The following is a 26,838-nucleotide window of genomic DNA, read 5'->3' as shown; positions in this document are numbered from 1 at the left end:
ATCAACATTTGCTGCATTGACGATGCAACAAATTGCCCAGTGTGCATCACCAACCTATACTATGCACAGAGGCCAAACGTAGGAGGGAGGTTCCTAATTCACAGGGATGCCTCGGCATTAAACCGCTATCAAATCAAAGAAGTTCTGTCAAAAGCCATCAGCAAAGCAGGATGGGATCCCAAGGAATTCAGGACCCACTTGTTTAGAATCGGGGCCGCAACCTCAGCATGGCAAGGGGGACTCATTCCCCAACAGGTAAAAAAACATAGGGGGATGAAAGTCAGACTGTTACAAAAGATACATGAGACCGGAACTTATATAGCTCCCCCACCCCCTTTTTTCTCCCACCAGAACCTCCAGCCAATTGGACCAACCCCCTCCGGTCAGCATGGATACTCAGCCACTCGTTTGTTTTCAGGACAGAGCGCTGGGCAGAAGAAACCAAGGAGGGCCCACCATTTAAGAATACCATTGCATCCTGGTGGGGTTAGAGGCCTCCTTTGGGCAGACATACACAAGTTAGCTGACCTGGTCGCCTACAGGGACCCTCTGAATTCTTGATAATACATTTAGGTGGCCACGACCTGGTATCCACAGGAAGAAGAAGCTTACTCAAGGAAATGTGAGCCTCACTAGCAGGCATCTCCCATAACTGGAGAGATACTGAAATCTATTTCTCAGCCTTCCTGCCCAGATGAAAATGGTTGGGGGCCACTTGTTATAAGTCTATAGACATTTCCAGAAGAAAACTCAAGGGGCATAGGGTTCATAAAACACCCAGCCATCACAATCACATTAGGAGATCTCTCAAGGATGGCACACACCTGTCAGGACCAGGCATGGAACATTTCTTCTGAGAAATCTCAATTTTAGCTACCAGGGGCTGCAGATAATCACTTTTGGGGGAAAATGGGTAGCCGATAACCTGCCCGTGTGTGGCGGCACGGGCCAGAGGGGCCTACCTCTGGACCCGGTGCCCAAAAGTAAGATATCATATGGATATGTGATTATTGTTTCCATAACCATATCTGTAACAATAAAATCCTACGGCCTTTTATTGCCAACACTTGCAAACTGTTGTGGTCTCACTCACTGTGCAGGGTGGCTATGGCATGTGCATGCATATGGGTCCAGCAGTTACAAGAAAGAGCTGACAAAATCCAGTGTTTCCTTACTCGTCAGTAACTCATTTCATTTACATACCACAGTTCTCCAGATTGTTTTAAATGGAATCACATTCTACAACATTTGACCGCACCCTTCTTGCAGATTTAATAGGTTCAAAAGATATGTAGGTGTGGTTGGTTAGACATTTTAAAATGGTTTTAACGACCACTCTTTTAAACGTTTCGAACGCAACAGCGTGCTTCTATTTCCCACTCAACAAGAGTTCGCTTGCGAACCACCCAAAGTAATCTTCTTGTCCTACTGTGTGAGGTCAAACACGGATTGCCAGAGAGAAAGCCCTTTTTTTTTAATCTTCATCGAACCTATGAATCAGCAGATACGTCAGTCATGTAACCAGGATACGTGCGCACAGTCTCTCACTTCAGTTTTAAACAAACATTGGGCTTCTCCGGGGACAAAGGTGAAAGGATTGCAGCAATGGTACTGAAGTAAAGGGATTATCCCGGGAGCGGAGACTATGTTTACTGTTTACAACCGGGTGCCGTCCTCGCATTCTTCTCCACAGGTCTTCTGACGACACACTGAGGGGGGGAGGCGTCCTCGTATACCATTGCCAAGAAGGCGCACACGCCCACACCGAGGGAGTGTTCCGAGACATAGGAGCCGACACGTCACACAGCCGTCGGCAACCTAGAGTGCCAGCCAGGAACTAGCTGCAGCAGTAGCGGAGGGTGTCAGTGACGCAGTACACGGCTGCCTGCAGGATGGAAGAGAGAGCCGAGACTCACCGCGGGATGAGACGCCGTCACGCTGTACTCTGCTTAATGGCACTGGTGGTCTTCCCGGCGTGCACCGCGCTCAAGGGTGAGTTTTTAAGAGTTAAGCTGCCTGCGTGGTTGATGAGAGCAGCGGGAGAGGGCAAGGGATGTTGGTTGGGTAGTTGTCCCGAGGAGGGAGGGATGGCGCCTGTTTCGAGGTAGGAACGGTCGCTCGCTGGTTTCCTGGTTCCGCTGCCGGGTTTCACTTGCCCGGTTCATATGTCACCCAGTCTGAGACTGACACAGTCACATAGCCTCCTCGCAACCCGCATCAAAGTTGAAATTGTGCTGTTAGTCACGAGTCTAGTCCCATCAAACGTACATATTTGCTTTATTAATGTATTCCTCGTCTCATCTTATTTGGATGGCTGTTTTGACAAAAGCTATCAAATATCCCTGATTAAAAAAATTCGGGGATAATATTCGCATTAACATGGATACAGAAAACGAGGACCTTTAATCGAAGTCTCGCGTTGATTTTCATTCCTGAGTAGCATTTGCCTTCCTGTGAGTCACATGCATATGCCACGATTTTCTTTTACGGAGTTAAACCTACTGTATTTTAAGTGGTGTTGCAGTTGTTTTTACATGTGTAATTTGTTGTTTATCCCCGTCATAGACTTTTTATTCCCTGTGATGAATGTTTTTATAACCAGTCCGAGACCCTGTACTTAAATTCTTATAGATTACAGTTATTTTATTTTAATTTGCTCGGGATGTTGCTTTTAATTTCGAGCGTGAATGAACAGATGCAACTATCCGGAAACATTTAACATGGTTTCTCCGAGGTGTGTTGCCCCCTGTCATCTGAGTGATATTTCAAATTTGTATTTCCAAAAAAAACTACGCCTTTGGAAAAAAAGTCACTCTTCTCTATGAATGAATTTCGAGATATTTGGAAAACGTAACCCCACCATGCTTTCTTCTCTCTTTTAGTACGAAGTGTGTCCTCCGTGTTCTCTCGCTTTTTGGCAGTCTCAGATTGTTCGTTCCAATTTAAGTGAGTCTTTTGGCGTTAGTAATCTCTGCTGCTTTTATTGCTTCAGAGCAGTACATTCAATACTAAAATAAAAAAAAATTATTGTGCATTTGTTAGGTGCTTCTACAATAAGTAAATTGTGTTTCAAAGCACCCACAGGGCAACAGGGAGGGTACAAGGGATTTGGAAAAAAACATTTAATACATTGGAGGATAAAGACGGACCCCCTAGGCCTTGTGAGCATTCAGAACGTGCAAGTGCAGAGAGGAGAAGGGAGAGGAAGTGGAGGGTAAGTGTTAGGAGTGCCCATGCTCATGGGTGAGCAGCAGAAGTAAGTGCCATCGTGGGAAGTGCTAGGGAGAGTTCAGATGCAATAGTTAAGTGCAAGCCTGCAGTGGCATACGCCAGTGGGTACCAAGGCAAGTGATGCAGGCGGTGGCTGAAGGTGATTGGGTGTGGGAGGCTAGGGCCCTGAAGGACACATATGGGCCCTGGTTACCAATCTCCACACTCTGGCATCAGCAGAGGAGGTTGGGAGCCGGAAGGGAAGAAGGAGGTGAAAAGGAAGGTCTTGAGGAACTTCTGGAATTGGAGACGATCCGGCTCAAGAGGAAGGGGGAGGCTGTTTGATAGGAGGGAGCCAGCTGAGATCAGCCACCAGCCCCCTGTTTTGCAAAGCGCTTGTTACACAGAGAGTTGGTAGCTGAGGTGTGTAGAGGTCTAGATGGAGAGTATTTAGTGAGAGCAAGTTGCAGATATCGTCGTCCCCGGCCCCAGACAGCCTTATGGATGATGCAGAGGGATTTGAATTTGATCCTTGCAGCAACTGGGAGCCAGTGGAGAGTTTTTATGGCTGCAGAGATGAAGTCCCTGGGCTTGAGGCCAAGGATAAGTCTTGCTGCCCTATTCTGGATTAGCTGGAGGGGATGTATAGAGGAAGAGGGAAGGATCAAGAGAAGTCTATTGCAGTAGTCTTGTTTAGAGAGAACCAGGGCTCTGGTAACATTGAACTTCTGGGGGAAAGTGAGAAAAGGGAGAATTCCTTTGTAAGGAAGAGTTGAAAGTAGGACTTCTTCGTAATGTCCTGAATGTAAGGGAGGAAGAGAAGAGTTTAGGATGACCCCAAGGTTTCTGGCTTCAGGTGAAGGAGAAGGGGGTGAGCCCACAGAGGATGGCCTGAGTGAGGGGCAGAAAGAGGGAGCAGGAGTCCCAATAGGAAGGATTTCAGTCTTGCTGGCATTGAGGCAGAGATCGTTGGAAGTGCACCAGAACTGAATGGCAGATGGGCAGTCCGGGATGATGGAAGAGGCAAGAGGGTCAGCAGGAAGTTTGAAGAAGAGTTGTGTGTCATCTGCGTAACACTGGAAGTTGGGAGAGAAGGTGGAAATGAGGCGTGCCGGCGGAGCAAGGTAACTGTTAAAGAGTAGGTGGAGAGATTGGAGCCCTGGGCACACCACAGGTGGAGATGGAGGTTGGGGAGGAGAAAGTGCCCAGAATAACCTGAGATAGGTGGCTACTTAAGGTCAGCCAATCCAGTGCCCGCTCCACGATACCCAGGGTATCATGGAGCTGATTTATGAGGATGGAGTGGTTGACTGTGTCAAAGGAAGATGAGAGATCAAGTAGAATAAGGACATCAGGGGAGTTGGAATCCAGCGATGCGAGCAGCTCTTCACAGGTGTTCAGTTCAGAAGAGCAGTTTCCATGCCTCTGGATGCTAGAAATCCAGATTGATGGTCGTGGAGACCGCCAACAAGTTCAGTGTGTGAGGTAAGTTGGGGGGAGAGCCAGCTGTACCAGGAGTTTCCTGAGGAAGGGGGTGATGGAAATGGGGTGGTAGTTGGCTGGACAAGTGGGGTATGCTAAATATCTTTTCAAGAGGGGGTGCACAAGGAAGTGCTTGAGGGAGGAGGGGAAGGATCCAGTGGCGAGAGTGGTTGCAGAAGTCAGCAAGTGCAGGTGCAAGACAGCCAATGTTGTCCTTAATGGTTCTAGAGGAACAGGGGGAAACCTGTTTGGAGGAGACCTTCATGGAGCGGACAACTCTGATGACCTCATCAGGTGTGACAGGGGAGAAGGAGGGGATAGAGAAAGAGGGAAGGTTGGAGGTCATAGGAGGCAAGGGATTGGAGGAGGGGTGGGGGAGATGGAAGCAAGGGTGCTCAGGATGTTCTGTGTATTAGGTTTCAGGCAGATCCTCGTGACTGGGGCAAAAATGTCCAAAGTGTTAGGAATAGCCAGGTGGAGGTTGCTGAGAGCGGAGTCTGAGGTAGAGTCTGCGTTGGGGGGAGAGGGTGGATGCGAAGGCACCAGCTTTCATTGGACAGATGTTTGTGAACAAGGTTGGCAGGGCTGGAGGAGGTGAGGGCAATGGACCCAGAGGAGAGGAGAGTATGGTCTTCTGACCAGGAGCGTGGGGTGATCAGGGAGGGGAGAGTGAAAGATCAGAGTTGATGACTGTGTCCAGCAGAGTGGGTTGGACCAGAAGGGATAATGGAGAGGGAGAGCGAGGTGCAGAGGTCATGAAAGAGAGTGGATGCCGTGATAGAAGAATTCAGGTGGATGATGAATTCTCCCTAGAGACAAAGATTAGAAGTGGTTGAGAGGAGCAGAAATCGGCTCATTCAGAGAGGAACTGAGTGGTAGAGCCTGTAGGCCTGTAGATGGTGGCAATGGTCAAAGAGGAGGGGGGAGAGATTACTAACTTGCAAACCAGGCACTCCAAGGGAGAGTAATGCTGGGTGGGAGGAAGGTACCCACTCAGGCAAAATGAAGGCCACCCCTCCCTAACCCCCCCCCCGCCACTAGCACGGTTAGGGCAAGGCTTGGAAATGATCTTGTAGCCATCAGGGAGAAGGGGGTCAAAAGTAGTGACTGAGCTGCCATTGAACCACGTCTCGTTAAGAGCGAGGATGAGGTCAATGTCTTCAAGAAGGAGGCAGATGTCAGTGCAGTGTTTGTTGGCTGAGCGAGTGTTAAGTGTGCCTAGTTGGAGGAGATCTCCACCTTTGGAGGAGTATAGGGGCTAGGTACACCAGTCAAAAGGGGAGGGACAGAGAAAGTAGACGATGGAGAGGCAGGTGTAAATGGGAAGTTAATGAGGAATGGCAGGCGCAGGTCAGAGAAGGAGGTTGGGTTGAGCGCCCTGAACCAAGATTGTGCTAGTGTGGTAGACAGTAATGATACACCTGGATGATCAGAAGCCCGCCAAGAGGACTTCCCAATTGGTGCCACTATTAATGGGAGAAGATGTTAAAGGGAGAGATTAGAGATGAGAAGTCCAAAGATCTGGTGAGGGGACAGAGAAGAGGATATGGGTAAAGGCCTGTCTGGAGGATGCGCTGACAGTGTCTGCAATGGGTAGACCGTGGTTGGCAGTTAGGATGTATTTAAAAAAAAAAATCTATTCGTATTTATTTTTATTTTTTGGGTGCTTTTTCCTTCCAGACTTTGCGTGAGAGAGGGAGGGCAAGAGATAGTGCAGTAGTTGGAGAACATAGGCGAGATGGTGAGTGCCATCAGTATGGTAGAGTATAGTTGAAGGTAAGAGGAGTGGCTGCACAGCATAGTCCAAGCCCAACACACCAGGCGGCCTAGTAGTTACAGAAGGAGGACACAAATGCAATGCAGAATGGGATGTTAAAAACACACACACACCTAGATTAGAAATTAAAAAAAAAAGTGCACAATGCAATTCAGAAGAGGGGATGAATTGGGTGAATCGAGGAAGGCAGAGTGAAATAGGCACAGTTAAGGTTCAGATTGTTAGTGGAGAAGGCAGTGGAAAAAAATGAACTGTTTCGTGTCTTCCCATGATGGATTGTAACATACACAAGTGTGCAATTCTTTGGCAAACTCTTGAAAGTCCTTCGACACATTTTTAAGACTACCCCCCCCCAGACCCCCATCCTCGTTCAAATCCATTAGACTTCTAACTGCCTTTCAGAGTTGTTTACAAGCATACTGAATCAAGGAACACCTCCCATTGCTCCAGAACTATTTTCCTATTTTTTTATTAATTAAAAAAAAACATTTTTGTAGCAGTTTCAGATTTTGACCTTTTAGTTGAGTCAAAGGTACCTTCTGCAGGAAATTGTTTATGCTTCTCAACCTGTGTTCTGGATTTCCATCCCTCTAAATACATGGTGACAGGGCAATGGTGAGTAAACCTAGAATACATGTGTGCCCTTAACTGGGAGGACTAGCGTTCCTGACGTTTTCCTGTTTATTTATCTCAAGAGAAACTCTACTTATGTGGCATTTTTTTATTTATTGTTATTTATAATGCACCTCTACAGCAAAATGTGTTTTAAGGCACCACCAGACAAAACGGGCACTGGAGGGGAGAACAGGGAGGAAGAATAACAAAAAACGGTCCTATGTAGGAAAGCTCCTAGACGCTCACACCAAAAAAAATGCAATCCAGTAGGGAAAAAGGCCCAATACGATATTTCTACACAGAAATGGGAAGCACCAGCAAAGAACTCTGCTGCCACGGTACGTTCTGGCAAAATCTGCATGAGCTGTACATTCAGCGGATACACAGCGTCCTCAGTGACATCATTGCATACAGTGGAAACCCGCTTGCCTGGTTGGTGAGATCCTATACAGATGTCACCTGCTCCATAGGGGATGCCAGGCCATTGGTCCTAGCCCTTTCTGTCCATCTTCTTTTACCAGGGGGAAAGTCGAGATCCTACTAACTCTCTCACTTCACTCGCTCCCACACAGGCCACACCTCCCCAAGGACTTCCACCCTCATTCTGGGCTCTAATTTCATCCCTCCCTGCACCTCACGGCACACATCACGTGACCTAGTAGTGAAGGCAGGAAAGCCCTGCTTTCTGATCTTTTTGATGGATCAGTGGTTTGGGGCTGGCTGGTTCCTTGGAGTTCAGAGGTCCTAAAACTAGCGCATTCCGGTACTATAGTTTAGGATGGGACTGGTGGAGGTCTGAAGCTCATGCCCTCTTCTCGTGGGATCGTATTGTACAAAGATAATCGGCCATCCTCCCATGGCCTGGCAGGGCACATTCTTCCCAGGATGCAAAGGCTGGCACATTTTTAGACAACAAAGGGTTGTCTGTAGTTCTGGCCTTTCTCGTTAATGTGCAGGAAACAACCTATTCCTTTGCTCATGTTTGGGTCCTAAGCCTGCAGTGCTGACAACTTTGTGTTCAGTATGGCTGCTAATGTGTAAAATGGCTGCTAGTCCTTCCTGGGCGCTACATCTTCGAAGCATGCAATAGTGTAATTGTATAGACTCCTTTAAGCCCACTCCCCTGCCTGCTGATCGCTTACACTACCTTTCACAGTCTTTGCCTTTTTCTGAAACACCTTGGTGGGGGTGGGGGGGGATTGCGTCCCTTTCCCAACATTCCCCCTTTCGTTAATTCTACATGAACACATTCCCCAATAAGCCCATGTTTTTTTGTCCCTTGGTAGCATTCCTCCTCCAACCTTTCAGCCTCTAAGTAAGGCAGTGATCCCTGCTTTGGAACCCATGCTCTACATGCGTGGCACAAACTGGCCAGATTGGGCATAGTCCTCAGGGGTACAAGATATATTCCCCCATCACCTGCTAGAACCACCCAATGCTCGGGGTCAGTTGGGGGTGTGGAGGATGCAAGCGTGCTCTATGCCCACCATCTTTGGTTTGTTTGGGTCATCTGTTTGGACAGCACTGTCTTTTGTACCATGAGGTGCATTAGATACCCCAATTGAAACCATCATCGTTGCACTGTAAGGTAATGCTTTGGCACACCATTGGAGTCCAATCAATTTTTCGGCAAACACCTGTGTCCATCGCTGTGAGCAGGTAGAGTACATATCTGTTCTGGAGGGTCATCAATCTTATGGCACATATCTCGACTTTGATTGCGTTGAGGCCTTGTTATGTGTCATTTACCGGCTGTATGACCTCCTGCCACACAATTTTGAGCCACTTGGCATTTGCGGCTGTCTGAACCCCAGGCAGTAGAAGAGATGCATGCGTAAAAGGTTTCTTCTTTGCTGAGCAGTCTATATTCATTGGGTATTTCTTTGAGCGGTTCAGAGGAGTCTTGAGACCAGTAATTCGATTGTCTTTTTCTGCAGGTTCTGGTTCTTTCCTTTTTCAGGTAAAATACAGAAGATGGGGTGGGGGGGGAGGGGCTGCAAGGGGCTTCTGGTGGGCTCCTCTATTGTTGGACTTGGGGTTAGGGCAAGCAAGTTCTTTGGTCCCACTGTGAGGTGATCTTCAGGGATCATGAGAAGTGCTGAGTGCGACATGGCCAGTGAGCAGTAACCCCTCCATGATGGCGGAGGTGCAAGAACGCCTACTGTCTACACACCCAGTAGTAGTCCATTAATGCAACAGTGCCTTTTTTGAGGGCTGGAATGATCAATGTTTTCTTGCATCTTTGGTTGGCACCTACGAAAACAGTTCCTTCGTTGTAAAAACATAATTCATAAGTGTCTTGATTTTGCCCTTCACTGGCTTTTCCATTCTTTCGATCCAGTCAGCTTTGCGATATGTTCATGCCAGAATGGTGCACATGCTTTATTCATTCGGGCCAACACTTAGTCTCCAAAACCCCATCAGTCCTCCTGCTGCGCAGCTCATTGATGTTTCTAGCCACTTGCTTGCCACATATTGTCCATAACTTCTAGTTGCACACTTTGCGCCTGGAAGGTGCCTCACAGCCTACACAGTGGCAAATGAACTAGGCATTGAGCCTCTGAAATTGGTAATTCTTGTGATATTAATACTATGGGTGCCCCTGATGCATGTGGTATTAACGAACAAACATTACTTCCATTTGCCCTTCTTTTCCCCACCAAGCTTATGTCTGCATACCAACTATTTGAGAGTTCTGGATGGTGCACATCCTCTGTTGTATCGAGACCAAGTCCACAGTATTTGCCATGCCTGGACCTTTTAAGTTGCCTCTTTCTACATGCTTTATATGCCAAACCCAAATAAAAGTACATCCCCAATAGATACCTAACCCCAACATAAACAAGGCAAATAATCCAGCAATGTAATGCATAGCACATAAATATGAGTAGGAGAACCATGACTTTGTATCATACAAATTACTAATCTGAAATGGGTTCTCTGTGGGCTGTCCTAGAAAGGGTTGTTTCCCACGCTGCCCACTTGGTAGGGTACAGTGGTGCCATTCGGCACTGCGTTAGTCGTTGGCATGCTACTCCCGTACATGGTATTCTGTTGGGGGGTTAATGGTTGTCACTTGCAGATGTTGCACTTGTGTACCTGGGGGTCGTGGTGGCAGTTGAGTGTAGGCCTGATGCATCTCGTAGGGCATGGAGGTTGGCCTCTGTGGTTTGAGCTGGGGCGGTGGGCAATAGTTATATGGGTTGCATTCCGCCCCCTGCCTGCTACTACACTTCCTTGCAAAATGACCCCACAGCTCCAGCGTTGCGGAGGATCTATATCTGCTCCCTGAGGTCCCATGCCTCCAAATCTCCCTCTGAACCCGCCCCTTCCGAGCTGCTGGCCTCCTTTCTGCCACTCCGGTTAAGGGTACTGAGGTCCACCTCTCCACTGTCTTTGTCCTCCTCCTGGCCAAAATGCTGCTTTTCTTACCTCCTGGAGGTGCCGAGTTATGCTCTGCCACTGCCATTTGCGCACTTGATTATACCGCCTCTTTAAATGCAATTTTTTTACTAGCTTTTTTTGTACTGGTTTCACTTCCTCAGCCTTCAGCCTCTAGGCAGTTTCCTTTTCTCGCTCCTTTATTCTCTTACAATGGTGTATGATTATGGCTTGAATCTAGGCCCAACCTTTCGCTTCAATGCCCAATATTTTGTCAGACGCTTTCTGAACTTCTTTGGATAAATCCCTTTTTAATAATGAACTGATACGTCCCCTGTCTCCGCACGCCACATCTCTTGAATCTTAATAATGTACTGTGCGGGGGGTCCTCATCGTCCCCCATGGTGTGGTGCATGATAGACTGCAGGTCTGGCGTGTCTGGGTACATTTGTTGCAGCACGTCCCATACTTGGGCTCTGATATTGTTAAAGGGCACACCATTGTGTGCCTCGTCATCTAGTGTTACCCGCGGATATCCTGCCTTAATTCACATGTATCCAGCTTGGTCCCCCACTATTGCGACAAGAAGACTTTTCATGTTCCCCACAGCTAAGGAATCTCCAATGCCTGCTTTTCGGAGGCATTTATTCATTTTGAAGCCCCAGAAGTAAGGGGCTGGAGGAGCTTGATAAGATTATTCTTATCTATTTGCACCCAGCGCACATAGTGTGTTCTGCTTAGGCCTTTATGTAACAGCATCTGGGTATCTGTTCGCCTTCTTTCCGCCTGCACTTCACTTATTTCCTTTCCACTGCCACCTGACCAAACCTATTCCTTAACCGTGGTCCCCTCAAACTTTCCAACTGAAGCATTATTGCTGGCCTCTGCTGCAAATCCCCCTTATCCTCCATCTTATCCACAGTATCCCAATCATCTTCTCTCAGCTCTCGGTCTGCGTCCTTGTCGGACCTCACTGTCCCGTATCCTGAACTTTTTGCTCGCTTGTCACCACCTCCATCCTTCTCCTTTTATGGCCGTACTATCTAACAAAACATGTATCCTGCTCTCTATTCGTCCAACTCATTCCCCTGCCCTCCTGAGTCGCTCTCACGCGAGCCAATTCTACCCACGTAGCCTCCAAAGCTTCTTCTAACTCCTTCTGAACCTTACTGTCATGGGGAGGGATAGTACTCCTTGTTGGTATGTAGAGGGGCGGGACGGTAGCTGGGGTGGGCAGGGCTTGTATATCCAATGGCTGGGCGAGTATTAAGTTGGGAAAGTCCTGTGTGCGGGGGCACAGTTCATTCCCCTGGGTTGTCAGGACATTGCATCTAGGGTGTCCCTTTCAGTATCTTGAGTCCCCCCCCCCCCCATTGAGGTCCTCCATATCCTCTTATCTTCCAGAAATCCAATATCTTTTCTCTTTTGAAGTTGTTTACCCTTATACTTAGCAGCTAAAAACGTGCTCATGTAGTCTAGTATCCCTCTATTGTGGGTGCCCTGCTCTGGCCAGGAGCGGGGCACCGCCCCCCGTCTCTACCAACCACTGTTTGATACTTCTCTATCTTGTCCCTGTACATTTGTAATGCACTATACATGTACTCCAATTGCGTCCTCCCTCCCATCCTTCGAATTTGTGTGCTCAAAAACCCCAACCTTTACAAATATGCGCTGCACACACTTTTATCACAAAAGTCACTACAAGTCCACCTCCCCCCAACCCCCTACAAATGCTTCCGCCTCCCCACTCTCTGCGCATGCACACACTATCACACTACACACTCTTGAAACAAATTGTCAACACTGGCCCACCTCTGGCCTCCACCTCTTGCACTAACATTGTAATACACTAAAACATAAAGTAACAGGCTAAAACAACCACTATTTCCACCAAGCTCACTAATTATATAGAGATCCTACTTTTTTGCCTCCTCTTCACAAAATAAATTATTTTATTTATTTGTATTTGTAAAGCGCATTACAGCCCAAAGGCATCGAGGTGCGTTTGCAAGAAGAGTCTTAGTTACAGAAATATGAGAAATGGCGCCATCATCTTCCCTCACTCGTAAAGATCCCCTACCCTCCTGTTTTTTCCTCTGTAAAATCCTCTTATTACTGAAAATAATAATAATAAAAAACATTCTCGCCACGTGGCCTTACCACACTTCCTTCAGTCATACGTATCACACTCCCGCGCCCCCCCATACACCTTGTTGTTATCCCTCGCAAGATATGTACTCCGTCACAGGGTCCCAATAACGGCCTGCACACTCAAAAGAGCAGCGCCCTGCTCCAAAGAGCAGCTAGGAATTCTGTGAAAATGGCTCCTGCACACCACTGCGGTTTGCACGCTTGGGACTGGTTGCTGTAGGTGTGCGCAGCACCTTCAGAAAAGCGATCCGGAAGCCTCTGTGGGCGCAGGTGTCGCTGGGATCACGTCGGGGCCACCAAATGTAGGAAAGCCCCTATGCTCAAACCAGAATAAATACAACCCACTAGAGAAAAAGGCCCAATACACCTCTCGCAAGGATAACGAGGTTTATTTCCTCACAGAAATGAGTAAGCGCTAACAAACAACTCTGCTGCCGCAGAACTTTCTGACAAAATTACATCGCATCATCAGTGACATCATTACATACAGTGGAAACCTGCGCGGCTGTTTGAGAACCTGCTCCATAGGAGATGCCATGCCATTGGTCCTAGCCCTGTCTGTCCACCTTCTTCCAGTGGGCGATGCTGCATTCATCATCCGGCACAAGCCGGGTAATTGGCAATTATTTTCAAAACTAAACGACCCATCTCTATCTATGTAGCAATGCCCCTGGTACGAGCAGGCAGGGGCCTGGGGGGAAAGCCAAGGTCATATTAACTCACACACTTCACTCTCTCCCAGACAGGCTGCCACCTCCTCAAGGTCTTCCACTCTCGTTCTGGGCTATAATTTCATCCCTCCCTGCACCTCGCAGCACAAATCACGTGACCTAGAAGCGAAGGCAGGAAAGCCCTGCTTTCTGATCTTTATTCAGGGGTCTAATGGGTTATGATCAGTGGTCTGGGGCTGGCTGGTATCTTGGAATTCAGAGGACCTAAGGCTAGGGCATTTGGGTGGTATAATTTAGGATTGGGCCTGCTGGTCGTAAGAGGCCAGTGCCCTCCTCCTCGTGAGATCGTATCCTACAAAGATACTCAGTCCTCCTCCCATGGCTTTGCAGGGCACATTCTACCCAGGGCGTGAAGACTGGCTACTTTTTAGACAATAAAAAGTTTATGATCTCTATAGCTCTGGCCTTCTCATCAGTGCCCGGTATACAACCTATTTTTTATTTTATTTTTTGCTCATTTTCGCAGCCTAGGCCTAGAGTGCCCTCTATCGCGCTTCGTTTAAACTTTGTTTAAACGGCTGCTAATGCGTAAAATGGCTGCTATTCCCGCATGGGCACTACATCTTCAAAGCATGCAATTATGTAACTGTGTAGAAGCCTTTGACACCCCCACCCCATTCCCTGGTCTTTGCCTTATTCTGAAATGCTTGTGGGTGTGGGGAGACTCCGTCCCTTTCCCAGCACCTACTAGGCCTTGTCATTTGTATCGTGCAAGTGCAGTAATAAGAAGTGGAGGGAGGCGGGTGTCCGCCAGAGCGGTATGCGTAAATGCTAAGATTGGAAAAGTGAAGGGCACGCAAGTGCTTGTGGGAGGGAAGAGGGCCCATGGGCTAGGTGAGTTCTAAGGGCAGGCCAGGTGGACAGGTGCCGGGGGAGTGCAGGGATTGAGGGCCCACATGCTAAGTGCGAGGAAAAGAGGGCATTAGCATTTATGCCTGAGTTTAACTTTGCCAAACTGCTGCCTGAGATAGGCAAGCTACCATTCACAATACGGTCACTTGTGTGCAAATTAAGTCTGCTTTCACTACGTGCTGCTTCATGCAGACCAAGAACACAGCAACCTTATGGGTAGCCCTTTCCGAAGCCCAACAGAGATTTCCGTCTGGTCTCTTAACTAGAAAGATTTGTGTGCCGGATTATAGAGGGACAAGTCTTCGACAACCTTTGTTGCCTGGCTGGACATGACGATCCAAGGCTTTCAGGCACGTAAACTGTGAGCGCTAAAACCATAATTGTTTTCACAATACAGTGATGGACAGCATCTCGGGCCCCATGCAAGGTTTGAAGCCTGCTTTTGATTGCTGTCCTAAAAATGTATTTGCAAAGAGTTTTGTGACCTGAGAGTGACCTAAGCGTGCAAGACAATGGTGTTTGAATTAAACTGATTCGGTAATAATGTAATGACTGAAACAGGGATTGTAATATTTGAAATATTTTGAAAGTAGACCCCAAGTGCTCCTCTTCTCGTGGCAAGGCTCCCACTCTCACAAACTCCCCTTTGCCTCCCTAGTTCCCTCCCAGACCCCCTCAAACACTTGTCATTCTGTGTGACGCACTTTAATTCCCCGATCTCATTTTCTCTGGTCGCCGTGATTATCGGACTGAATAACCTACGGGAAAGCGTTCATGCTGCAACTCGAACACTACCCCACCTCCAAATTCCACATGGTCCCCCCCCAACCAACCTCTAGCCTGATGCCATTTCAGTTTTTCTGCTTTTTGTTAATCGATATTCACAGTTATAGCCTTGGCTACTCTCGCATCGGGGAAAGAAAGAGATGGTGGCTTTTTCATTTCTGAAAAACCTTTCTGCTGCAGTTCACCATGGGAGATATCTTTTTTTTTTTGGGGAGAAGGGGGCAACACCTTCTCCGTTAAATATTAAAACCACTACTGGACAGAATAACCCCAAACCATGAAAGGATCTCAACTCTTCATGCCCAAGTTGTTTTGTACCTGGTCCAAATCCATCCAGCGGATTACGCTGTGCAGTCTGACAAAATTGACCCTTTTGGTCTATCGGAAAATTAATGGGGACAGTGCTTTTTAAATGTATTTTTTCTTAATAACGTATTCATTTATTAACATCTGTTCCAAAATTTCCAGTCCATGGGGTGGGACGCATGCAAATGGTTAATTTCTGCCAAATCTGTCATCTGAGTCAAGTTATTCATTTTCTTTTTTGATTTTCTATGTTTCTCGGTCCTCACATTAACTATAGTGCGCCTACTGCTGCACTATTATATAGTGAAATGACTTTAGTTAAGGCGATCAGGATGGTAGGAAAGGACTCTGTTGCCCGAATGTTCTTCTCCTGTCCCTTTCACCGTGCCTTTCCGGACAGTGGTTTCAGGCAGGTGTTTTTATAGGCCTGGCTTGCTGTGGTGGTGTCACTGGATCGTGGCTTCATCCCAATCAGTCCTTTTTTCATGATGGGGATGCCCCAAAGCCTTCTTTCTTCGTCAGTGGTTTTGCCAGAGCATGCTGTTCTACATTTTGCTAGCTATGCACAAACACACGGCAGCTCTGCAGACTTTTACAAACCTTGAGGCCTAGCCCAAGGAAAAACTAAAAATGTTTACGTACAAAGAATTTTCATTCATTCTATCCATATTTCACTCCTCCTGCTAACTTTATCTGGTTCCTGTAGTTTCCTCCACACTTAATGCTTATTTATCCATTCTGCATTTTGCAGCACAAAAACATGAGTCCTATTTTTAACGCGCATGGACTCTTGATGGACAGTGGACACCTGGTGAGTCAGTTCATGCTGGCCATGGTGATGGACACCACACACTAAGCCTGCGGTCTATTTTGAATCACACAGGCCACATTCCTTCTGGGAAGGAGGGGGAGTTTGACTCATCTACAGCACTAGTTAAGCATTTAAAAGGAGCGGACATTACAAATCTGTCCAACTAATAGTTAATTGCGCCTTATATTTAGACAATAACTACCTTCGGTGCTTGCCTATGTCTCTGTATGTCATTATGTTTGCACGAGAGCCTTTCCAGTGCCCTTCCTCCCCCCAGTCCAGTCCATTGTAACGCCTTTTAAAGAGGTCTTTCCTAACTCTAAAGCGCTTGGGGGTTCGGGAGGACCCTAGTTCCTTCCCAACACCGCATTAACTACCCCCCAAATGTGTTGCCTACAGCCTTGGCCTCTGTACATGTTGCACCAATAACTTTGCTTCGGACTTACTGGCCATGTAACGCCATGAATTTGTTATACACCCATTGCCTCCTGCCCAGTAGATATAGGCGCTGCAGATATACCCAGTAGATATAGGCGCTGCAGATGTTAATCCTTTTTGTTTTTTCTAAAATCTTCTTCCCACGATAATTTCACAGTAACAGAATTCCTGCTGTAGAGTGGCGGTTCGCCTATTCCCACGATAACGGGGGGGGGGGGGAGGGAATGCTCGGAATAAAGTCTTCCATGTCCTCACAGGCACTCAACATGCCCCCCCCCCCTCTTCTTTTTTTTTTTATTCTCCATTTCCCCTGGCTCCAATCAATTGCTGTTTCCCTTCTCTCATTATGCACATTGTTTTCTGAACCCCTTTTGTGGTGTTCCCACTGTCTTCTGCAGATAAAATGAAAGTAACTGGCTCCCTGTTCTATATCTGTGTGTGCGTGCACTGGGAACCATCCCAAATCAATTAGCAAGTTTGATTTTGCTGAAGCATTGCAGGTTTGGTTTAGCTGAAACCATGAACTCACTCAGGAAAAAAGGAACCGCTTCATATTTTGCATTTATTTTAGCAGTGAGCACTCTAAACTGCACAGCACTTTGTTAGCAAAATGCGGAAAAATGCAACTTACAAATGAGCGCAGATCTTAGTTCCTTCGGTATTTGGCTATGCCAGGGACCCCTTGATTTGGGCACTGTTTTGGACTCTGCCAACCCCTCTGGTCAACACTTTTCAAGACGCGTTAAAACAGGAACCGCCACAAAAGGCAATTATTTCAAAGACACCCCGCTTGCAGCACCACACTAGTTCACTGGTGAATTTCCCCCCCACCTGGTCATGTGTAGGGGCACATCATTTCCCATGTGTACCTGTCAACCAATGTGACGCAACACCTAGAAACCTCAGCAGCTTGTTTTGCTCTGGAAAAATACTGTCTTGCACCTGATGACAAGGTGCTCCTACCCTTGCCTTCCGAGAGACATAGCCAGCCGCTTGGAAGAACATCTGGTATGCATCCTTATCGGTAGTAGAGGTCAAAGCTGCCCTGTCGGCGCAATCTCCTACTTGTTTGCGCACAGCAAACCAGGGAAAAGGGAAACGCTGCTATGTGGAAGCATTTTTGGTGTGTGCTTCCAAAAGCAATTAACCCCTAGCATGCAAGCTTTTCAGGCCTACTGACTGAACTGTCATTCCACAACATTCCACCCTTTCGTTGCATTTGAAGCATGCACCGACTGTTTCAACTCTTAAGTGTTTTTCCAGTGCAGCCATTCAGGTGTACAACTATGTCCCTCAGTAAGCCCATAAAGATGATGGCAATCAAACAAAGTGCTAAAAAAACAGCTAAAGCAAGGGATGAAGCACTATATTTAGCAGTTTGGGAGAGGTGGGAGACCAGTCTGTGAATATATCCCACCAATGGTGAGCAGTGACGGACTGCAAGTGGCCAGCTGTTTTAACCAACTGAGCTTTGCCAATCAACATTTTTGAATTTGGCTGTAACTACTGAGGTAGCGAGGTCCCTGAAAGCTTGCCAGGAAGCCTGGGCAAATTGCCTTATGGCGCAGAGTCGCGAGGTGATTATCCTATAAGAAAGGGTCCAATTAAGCATGTTTTCAGCTCTAGATGCACTGCAATGTAAGACAACTTATTCAGAGTATACAGGGTGTTAGTAGTGGCGCCTGGAATAGTTGCTATCTGGTCTATGCAAAATACTAGCAGGTTATCCTCCAACTTATAAGTGTTAATGAGCAATGTATGGTTAGTAACAATGCAAGCACGCTTCTGGTCAGTGAAAAATGTCAGTCCCATTACTGTTACATTGCATCCAGTTGCACTCTCCAGCTCCAGGGTGCATACACCAGTCAGGTATTCGTTCTGTTTGAGGGCACACCCACCCTTGGTCCTAAGGTGAAAAGGTTTGACTATTGGTTGTGTAGCTCTGCCTATCAAACCATTCTCCTCATATTTGTGGAACACACCAGGAACTATTCAGCTTCTTCGCAAGATCACAAATGGGCACCATATTTCTAAAGGATAAGCTGTTCTACTAAGTTGCATTGTATCCTGGCAATTATTGCTGTGGCAATCAAAAGCAAGCTCTTTAATCCATATTCCTGCTGGTAAACGCAATTCTTTGTGCCAGTGTGCTAGAGACAGCCGTCGCCATTCTGAGCGAAATGCTAACACTTGTTGATTCAACATGGTTTGTCACAAAATACACTTCATATCCATGGCAGTTTCGTTTACCTCTTCTAATGCAGCGGAAATATCATAGCTGAAATTCTGCCATCTCCAATTATTGCTCATGTCTTTTGCTGCATTTTTCAAAGTGGGGCTCACCAGCAGTCCCCATTGAGCTAAGAATTTAACAGTGGCACTAGCATCAGAGCCCATTGCAGAAAGCGTATTGCGCACTATTTCAATATTCAAATCAATAAATGTCCCAGCACCCACTCCTACTGCCCCAGCAAATACAGAATCTAAACATCTGGCCACGTGCAGCTTCGATATTGGCCATAAAGTGACTCCATTTGGAGCATCTAGACTGGTAAATGGAAACATTGCCTTTGATAAATCAATGTCTACTTGAACTTCACTAATAATGGAAGCATGCATAACATTTCTGAAATGTAAATGTTGACTCAATATGGGGAAATCTAATAGGCGTACAGTTTAAATTCTGTGTGATCTTTAAAGAAAAAAAATATTCCAAGTGGCATGCCTGCCATATACTGTCATCATTCAGGACCTAAATCATACTGCCATCTTCCTTCTTTCTGTGCAGTCGTAATGGATACATTTGGATGTGTCATGGTTTACAAAAGCATCTCAAGTCTTTTGGGCAGAAAAGACATGAAAGGTCAATTACGTTATCAGACCGACCTGGTCCTAGAATTTCCTATACTCCCGGAATGCGGGTTAAAGGCAACGGGTGTCAAACAATGTGGCAAGTCAGTACCCTGGCAGTTCCTTGCGGCTATGTCATGTCTTTTGTGCTCTTTTTACGTGGTGCAGTGTTTGTTTTCGTTACTTTTTTAGGCCATCTCTCCAGACAGTAGCATTGGGCATGGTGCACGAGATCCTTAGAGTCCATGTGACGTTTCTGCAACAAGCCACGCCTAATCGAGAAAGCATTGATTTGTCTGGCCATGAGTGTTCCCAAGACCACCCTCATTTTGGACTCTGTGAACGTGGCGTCAACTTGATAGCGTGAACATATACGGGAATATCAGAATTTTGCAGAAGCACAACGTACTTTCTCCCCACCCCTTTACTTGACGCCTCTGGCTGCTTATTGGGGATTGTGGACCCGCACTACACTTTCTCCTCTACGTGTGGTATCAGGGTCCTGCTTGTTTTCATTCACTTGGGGAGTAATTGTTTGCTCACAAATCAACTGAGCAATGCAGATGGACCCGTGTTGTGCAGTAGCATGTGAACTATTCCCTGATAATCTGTATCAATCGCCCCACCAAGGCCTTTCTCTGCTAGACTGGATCGTGCAGCGATTCTTCCATAGGTGTCAGTCGGCAACTTGATTCCAGTTTTTAGCGATACAGATTTGGTCTGACCAACATGCCCTTGCAAGGAATTGAGTGTCTGATAAGACATTACTGCGTTCCAGATGAAATCCAATAAGACCAATGCAGCCTCTTGCAGGGAATGCTCTGCAGAACTGGGCTCTGGAACAAGGAATAAAATACCTGCAAGCCTCTGGATTAATTGAACACATGAATGGCTTACGAAAGCAGCAAATAAAGAAACAGACTAAAACGCACATGCTCAAGGGCTGGCGCTAAGCATTTAGCGCAAGCCTTGTTTGAACTACACAATCTCCCTTCAGGGAACAAGCAAACACCCTCAGTGCGATTTACAAATGAGAAGCAAGAAACCTCATAGACACTTGTTGTAAGGAAGATTGAGAAAGAAGCAAAACTGACTGTAACAAGAAACACCAGGCAGTATTGGACTAGACCTCTTTGCACTTGAAGATGATGTAATCCCAGCAGGGCATGTTGGTCTGCATGTTCTGTTGGATGTGCTAGCAACAGTTATGTGTCTACATTGTTAACATATGCTTTCCATTTTCATGTGTGCGTCTATGTGTCGAATAAAGACCTTGCTCTCTTCTTGATCTTCCATTCTTCTTTTTGCCATGCTTGTGCCCAATTAGTCGGACCTTGCTATGTGGCTCAACTGTCAGTGTGTGTGTATGTGTGTATATATATATATATATATGTATATATATATATATTCGGCCTGGCAAATTCTTAAAAATCCCACTAGCCTTGCAGGGCGAGTTCCTTAGTTTACATACTTGACCTAGGAAAAATGCACTTGCCCCAAGGTGACTGGGGACAAAATATTTACCCTTGCTTTTTGCAAAATGGTGCATGTCGCCATAAGCACACTTCATATTTGCTGCAGTGCTGGCGAGCATGGCCAGTGAAACCTGCATTTGCCATTTACTGCTAATGAAGTGTGTTTGTAGTAAATGAAAATAACTTTCTAACAACCCCATACTCGCCAGCAAGATAGAAACTACTAGCGTATGCTAGCGGGCTAGTAGATTTTGCAATCCCTGATGTATACATTCTACCTGCTCAATCACAGCGGTCATCTCTTGCAGTTCGGCATGTTGACTTGAGCCTCCCACCCTTTCTCTCATCAACAAAGTCTCTCACTAGGGCTGGAAAGCAACTTCCAGCCAATGACGCTGTGCTTTCTCATATTTGGCTGTGCCGTTGGTGAACCAGGCATTTTTCTGTTCTTCAGACACTGTCATAAGCAGGTGCAACAATGAAAGGGGATTCTGGAGCTACAGGAGCACTTGGTTCAGGCATCTTTTCCAAGTTCACAGCTTCCAGCATCTGCTCTTGCAGCTTGGACACTCCTGTTTGCCCTGATTTTGCCCGTTGCTGAAGATGCCATTTCAGTTTCACATGCGTGGCATCTTGGGCCCTTGCCATCTTTCCTTCAGCGACAGCTTCTCTCACTCAACTCATAATGGGGATCTGTGTCTAGATTGTAACACGTTCAGTTTCAACTAGGGCCAGTAGACTGCTCCAATTAGCTTCTCTTTTATGTATTTCATTTCCAGGTTTTCTCCTTAGCATTACACAATAGTAACATTTCCTCAATGTACATCCCCTCTATTACTCCCCCAGCAGACCTCCAACATTCCCTTGTAACTTGCTGCAACTCCAGCTGACCTTGTTCAAGGTGGGCGCAAGTCCGGTGTCGACAGCAGTTCATCAAGCATTTGTCTCAAGTCCAGTGCTTCCCCTTCACCTTCTTCCAAATCCGCCCTCCCTCTCAGGATCATTGACCTCCGCCATCCACCATCATCGTGCATCCCCAGCCCAGCAGGCCACTGCAGGACGTTTCCAGGATATCGCTATCCTCCATTTTGCTAATATAAGCAGACGTTTTACTACTTACTTCTTCACTAACACCTTTTTCCACTTGGCACCAATCCCCACAAACCTATCTCCGGAGTACATTCATATGCACTGGCCCCAAGCATTCAGCTTCCCCATGACTTCTCCCCAATATACCTGGATCATCACGTGCCAGAACCCAGCTGATGCGTCCCCCACATCTAGGACATACATGTGGGTGTGGTGGGTCAATCGCGTGCAATCTAGATAAGAGTCCTGTACATCCTGTGCAGGAAATTATATTGTATTAGATGGAACCTCGCGTTCCTGGACACCTTTGTCACTTGCTCCCAGATATGCATCCACTGAGTTTCCGTGGTCTCGTTCTCCTTGTCTTCTCCCACTTTCCTTTGATCCCTATGGGCCTCTGTATCTGCTCCCCAACCCCTCTATACAACCTAGTGATCACTCACCTGCTTCTGCCCAAGTCCAGGATCTGCTGTAGCAGGGGCTTCGTATACGGTTCCTCTGGAGTTTCGTCCCACAAGTCAGCCAGTCCCTTAACCAACCGTGCGTTGCCCAGAAAGGTTCCCTAAGACATTGCATACATTTGTCGCCATTGCTCAAAGAAGCTTCCCCGCTATATAAAGGTCACCAATCCTAGTACAGCCATTTCTGCGTAGTTTACCAGTACCAAAGGTGGTTAGAGTCTCTTGTATTATCGGGGCAAACCCCAATGGTAAGTACATCTGTGAAGTACTAAATTTCCTTCGGAGGCCCTTTCATATTTCCCTTGGAATGGCATATATTGGACTTGATCCCATCTCACCCATTGGGTCCCCCAACAACTCTATCCCTTCCCTGGTTCCCGGGATCCCCACCAGGAACCTCTGCAGGTCCCCCTCCGGAGAGCCGTTCCAATTGGTCACCGTTTGCAACTAGGCTGCCATAAAATAGATCTCGAATTCTGGAAGTGTGACCCTCGCCGCCCATTCTTGATGCGCATCTACGTAACGTTGCTAGAGTCACCCGTCTATGGCCCGTTCCCCATAATCATTCTCAGATTTTTGCATCTAGAATTTTGAAAAACATCCTTTTTCTCTTATATGGGATATTCATAAAGTAATCGAGCAGTCTAGGTAATACCATTTTACATATATCAATTCTTCCCATCAGGGACAATGGCAGGGTCTTCCAAAATGCCAATGAGCCCCCTATTCCGGATAAAGCCCTCCATGTGTTTCAAACAAATGTTTCTTCCATTTCGTGGAAAATTATAATACCTAAATATCTGAATGACTCAATTTCCCAGCTTTTCTCCCCTTGAGGAAGTGGTTCCCTCTGATTTCTTCTTCTTTAATCAACACTTCCTCATGCATCTTCCTGACCGTTTTGAGAAATTGCAATCCCATGCTACCTGCAGTTTTGGCTCGCATTCATTTTTCCCTAGTGATAAGCCAGCCAAACACTTGCTAATGACCAGTGAAATGACATTTTCCAAGACATCCCGTGCAATGGGCGCGGCCAGCTCATACAAAAACCCAGCTACGTCTGACCAAGCACTGCAGGTATGCCAGCCGTGGATGTGCCTCCCCTTCATCAAACTTGTGCTGTAATTTCTCCTTCCCCTTCCATAATGGCATTGTTTGTGCAAATCCTGCAGACTACGCCAATTGTTTTATATCTCTGTGTGCATGCACTGGGAACCAGCTTAAACCACACCCCTTAACAGATTCGACTTTGCTGAAACCATGAACTCACTCGGGAAGAAAGGAAACACTTTATATTTTGCAAGGAAACACTTTATATTTTGCATTTATTTTTGCAATAAGTGGATAACTTCGCCAATAAGCACTACAATGCACAAGACTTTGTTAGCCAAATGGTAAAAATGCAAGTTACAAATGCACAGTTCTTACGTTCTTTAAGTATATGGCTACGCCATGGACACCCTCGATTTGGGTACTGGACTCTCTGGCACTCCCCTCTGGTCAGCACACCATGAGATGCAGCAAGACGGGAACAGAGGCAAGAGGCCTTTTTTCCAAGACACCCTCCATAAAACACCTTGCTAGTTCACTGGATGAATTTCCCCACCCTGTGTAGATGGAAGTCTTTTATCAAGTGTACATGTCCATCAATGTGACGCAACACCTTCTAGAAACATCAGCAACTTGTTTGAGCTTGAAAAAATACTGTCTTGCACCTGATGCCAACTTGCTCCTACTCCTCCCTTCCCATGTGATTCTGAGAGACATGGACGAGCCTCTGGGAAGCACATCTGGTGTGCATCCTTATCGGTAGCTGAGGTCAAATCTGCCCTGCTATACGGAAGCATTAATGGTAGTTCTTTTCTTAAAGCAACTAACCCTTAGCAGGCAAGCTTTTCAGGCCTACTTGACTGTACTGTCATTACACAGCACTCCCCAACCCACCTTTAAATCCCCAACTCGCATGGGCCTTCTTTCCCACTCTAGACCTCTATCCTGTATAACTATTTATATAGGACCTGCTGCCAGGCCATCTAAGCGCTGACTTTCACAACAATCTGTGTTCCCCTAGGACTGACTAGTTTTGAGTCACTTTCTGTATTCGACTCTCTAAGGTCATCATGGGGGAGTTCGTTCCAAAGCTTGATGGCATCAGTTTTTCTCCTCCATATAATGTTTTGAGTTTTTATTTTTGCCTTCTGCCGTTGATATCGCAGGAATCACTCGCAAAAAGAAATGTGCAGATTTTCATTTCAGAAAAGCCTGTCTGCTGCAAAGCAGAGATGCCGATATATATTTAAGGAGCAGGGGCACACCCATGTCTGAATATTTTAAATACTACTGGATGTACCCCAAACCAATCCAGGGAATCAATTTATTGTGCCCAAGTTGTTTCTTATTTGGTCCAAATCTGCCCAGAGGTTTTCACGCAACGGCTGTTCAAAAACTGCACCTTTTCTCTATTGGAAAATGAATGGGATTAGGCTGAAAACAAATGCGTATTTGTTTTCTTAATAATCAAAGAATGGTGGTGTGTGCGTGACAAACTTTGTTTGCCAAATATCAGCTAAATCCATACACCAAGTCAAAGGTTATTAGCAATAGAATTTTCTTATGGCTCATAGGTATCACCTTAACTTAACAGTGGTCTCCCTCCTAAAATATATATCTGAAATAAAATGATTGCACTTGGTTCTAGAAAGTGATGGAAAATTCCAAACTAAGATGTAGCATAAGAAACTGCTGGCAGTTCTATTCTCCATGCTTCCTACTTTTCATCGCCCAGTATTATTCAAAAAATTCAGTTTTCAGAGTTCCTCTGAGCCAGAAGGAAGTGTTTATTTTATTATTATTTTTTTTTTCTGTCTGCAGAGACATGAGTACACACTTCAAAAAGAGACGTGATTCCCCCAAAATGATTAACCAGGCCCTCCAGCTTATAGTAATTTTGCAATCCCGCAAAATGCAGCAAAAACAACCATAAAAAAAAGTGCAAGGTTCTCAAAAAACAATTTGATGTAAGAAATGCAATGCGCAAGCACATCTCATCACTTGCGCTAAAAGAAGAGCAGACCAATCCACTTTGGCAATATGAAAAAGGGCATCTGAATGGGCGCATCAATGCTCCCATTCAGTTGGCCTATTTCACCCCTGTGCGCAAATCATGGTCTGTTCTGCACATTTAAAAAAGCACCCCAAATTTCTGCTTTTAAATTTGCAGAAATTTTAGGTAACCCAATGCTCCCACTTCGAATAGACACACCATGGGTTAACACCGCATGATGGGGTCTTCCTGACCAAGTCACACCTTTTTTTAAAAACATTTTATTTATTTTTTTTAGATGCCCCATTTTTTGAGGATCTGGGCTTAAATCTAATTTTTTTTAAAATGTGAAAATGATTAAGAGGGACAATGGAGAGAGAGGGGCGGGGGGTGATGGGTGAGATGTGGAGTGGTAGGCAAGAAAGCAGAGGGAAAGCAGTGGGTCGGAGGGGGAACCGTTGGGCAAGGGAGCAGAGAAGAAGCAATGTGGCGGTGGGCCAGCGATCGGAGAGGGAGCGTTTGGCCGGAAAGAGGCAGTGAGCTGCAGATTGGAAGTATGGGGGAAGAGTACGATAGAATGAGAGAGAAAGCAAGATGCAGAACTAGCATCAAAGAATGAAGCACTGTATACTGCTGGAGGATTTAGGGAGTGTAAGGTGTGAGTTGGCAGTATGATTTGGAGTATGGCAGGGACTGGGGAGTGCAAATTGTGACTTGGCAGTGTGACTGTCTATGACAGAGTGAGGGGTTCGGGAACGCAAGTTGTGATGGCGATTTGGTGAGAGGTGTTGGTGGGGTTTGGAGAACCTAGAAGGGGGATATATACAATTTATCAACTATCAATACTGTCAAAAACAGTCAGATATCTGGGACTCTTCCTTTTAAATTTATAAAAAAGGTGAACATAATGACACCCTGCCTCTCTTGTAGCCTTGGACATTTCCGCTTTCTTGCAATGTGCCAATCTTAAGACCCTCCAGTCAATAAAAAATGTGCCGCAATAAATAAAGATTTGTGCCGCAAACTTTGCCATTTCATGCCTCAATATCCCAGAGGGTCTGATTAGCATGCTTTTAAAAAAAAAAAAAAAAAAAAAAGCTTCAGACATTCAAAGACACATGACAAAAGCCTAAAGAGACAAATTATAATCCTCCGCCATCTATTAGATACATTACCACATACGGGTTGCAGCCTTAAAAAAGTAAGGTATTTCATTGGCACTTTATAAGGCTGTTACTTTACAACTGGCCTTGAACATTACATTACAAATGTTAGACGAGGTAAAAATAGAGCAAAATAGGTTGTCAGAAGACATTATACTGCACCAATGAGAGTTGTTGGTTGAGTAAATGAGTAGGAGGTTTTCCCTCGAACATGCAG

At 46.1% G+C, this 26,838-nt stretch overlaps 1 protein-coding gene across 1 annotated transcript in view; it reads left to right on the top strand.

The window, feature by feature from the left end:
* The first annotated feature begins 1,604 nt into the window (after positions 1-1,604).
* C3PH5orf15 (chromosome 3p C5orf15 homolog) overlaps positions 1,605-26,838 on the top strand; it is a 55,885-nt gene continuing 30,651 nt past the window's right edge. Inside the window, exon 1 of the mRNA XM_069652540.1 lies at positions 1,605-1,992. Within this exon, the coding sequence (XP_069508641.1) occupies positions 1,893-1,992 (100 nt within the window). The 5' untranslated portion in view covers positions 1,605-1,892. The remainder of the gene's footprint in view (positions 1,993-26,838) is intronic.

The sequence above is a fragment of the Ambystoma mexicanum genome, chromosome 3p (assembly GCF_040938575.1).
Source record: "Ambystoma mexicanum isolate Mex_15411 chromosome 3p, UKY_AmexF1_1, whole genome shotgun sequence".
Taxonomy (NCBI): domain Eukaryota; kingdom Metazoa; phylum Chordata; class Amphibia; order Caudata; family Ambystomatidae; genus Ambystoma; species Ambystoma mexicanum.
The sequence above is the reverse complement of the archived record's forward strand: the minus strand, read 5'-3'. Positions and strand labels throughout refer to the sequence as shown.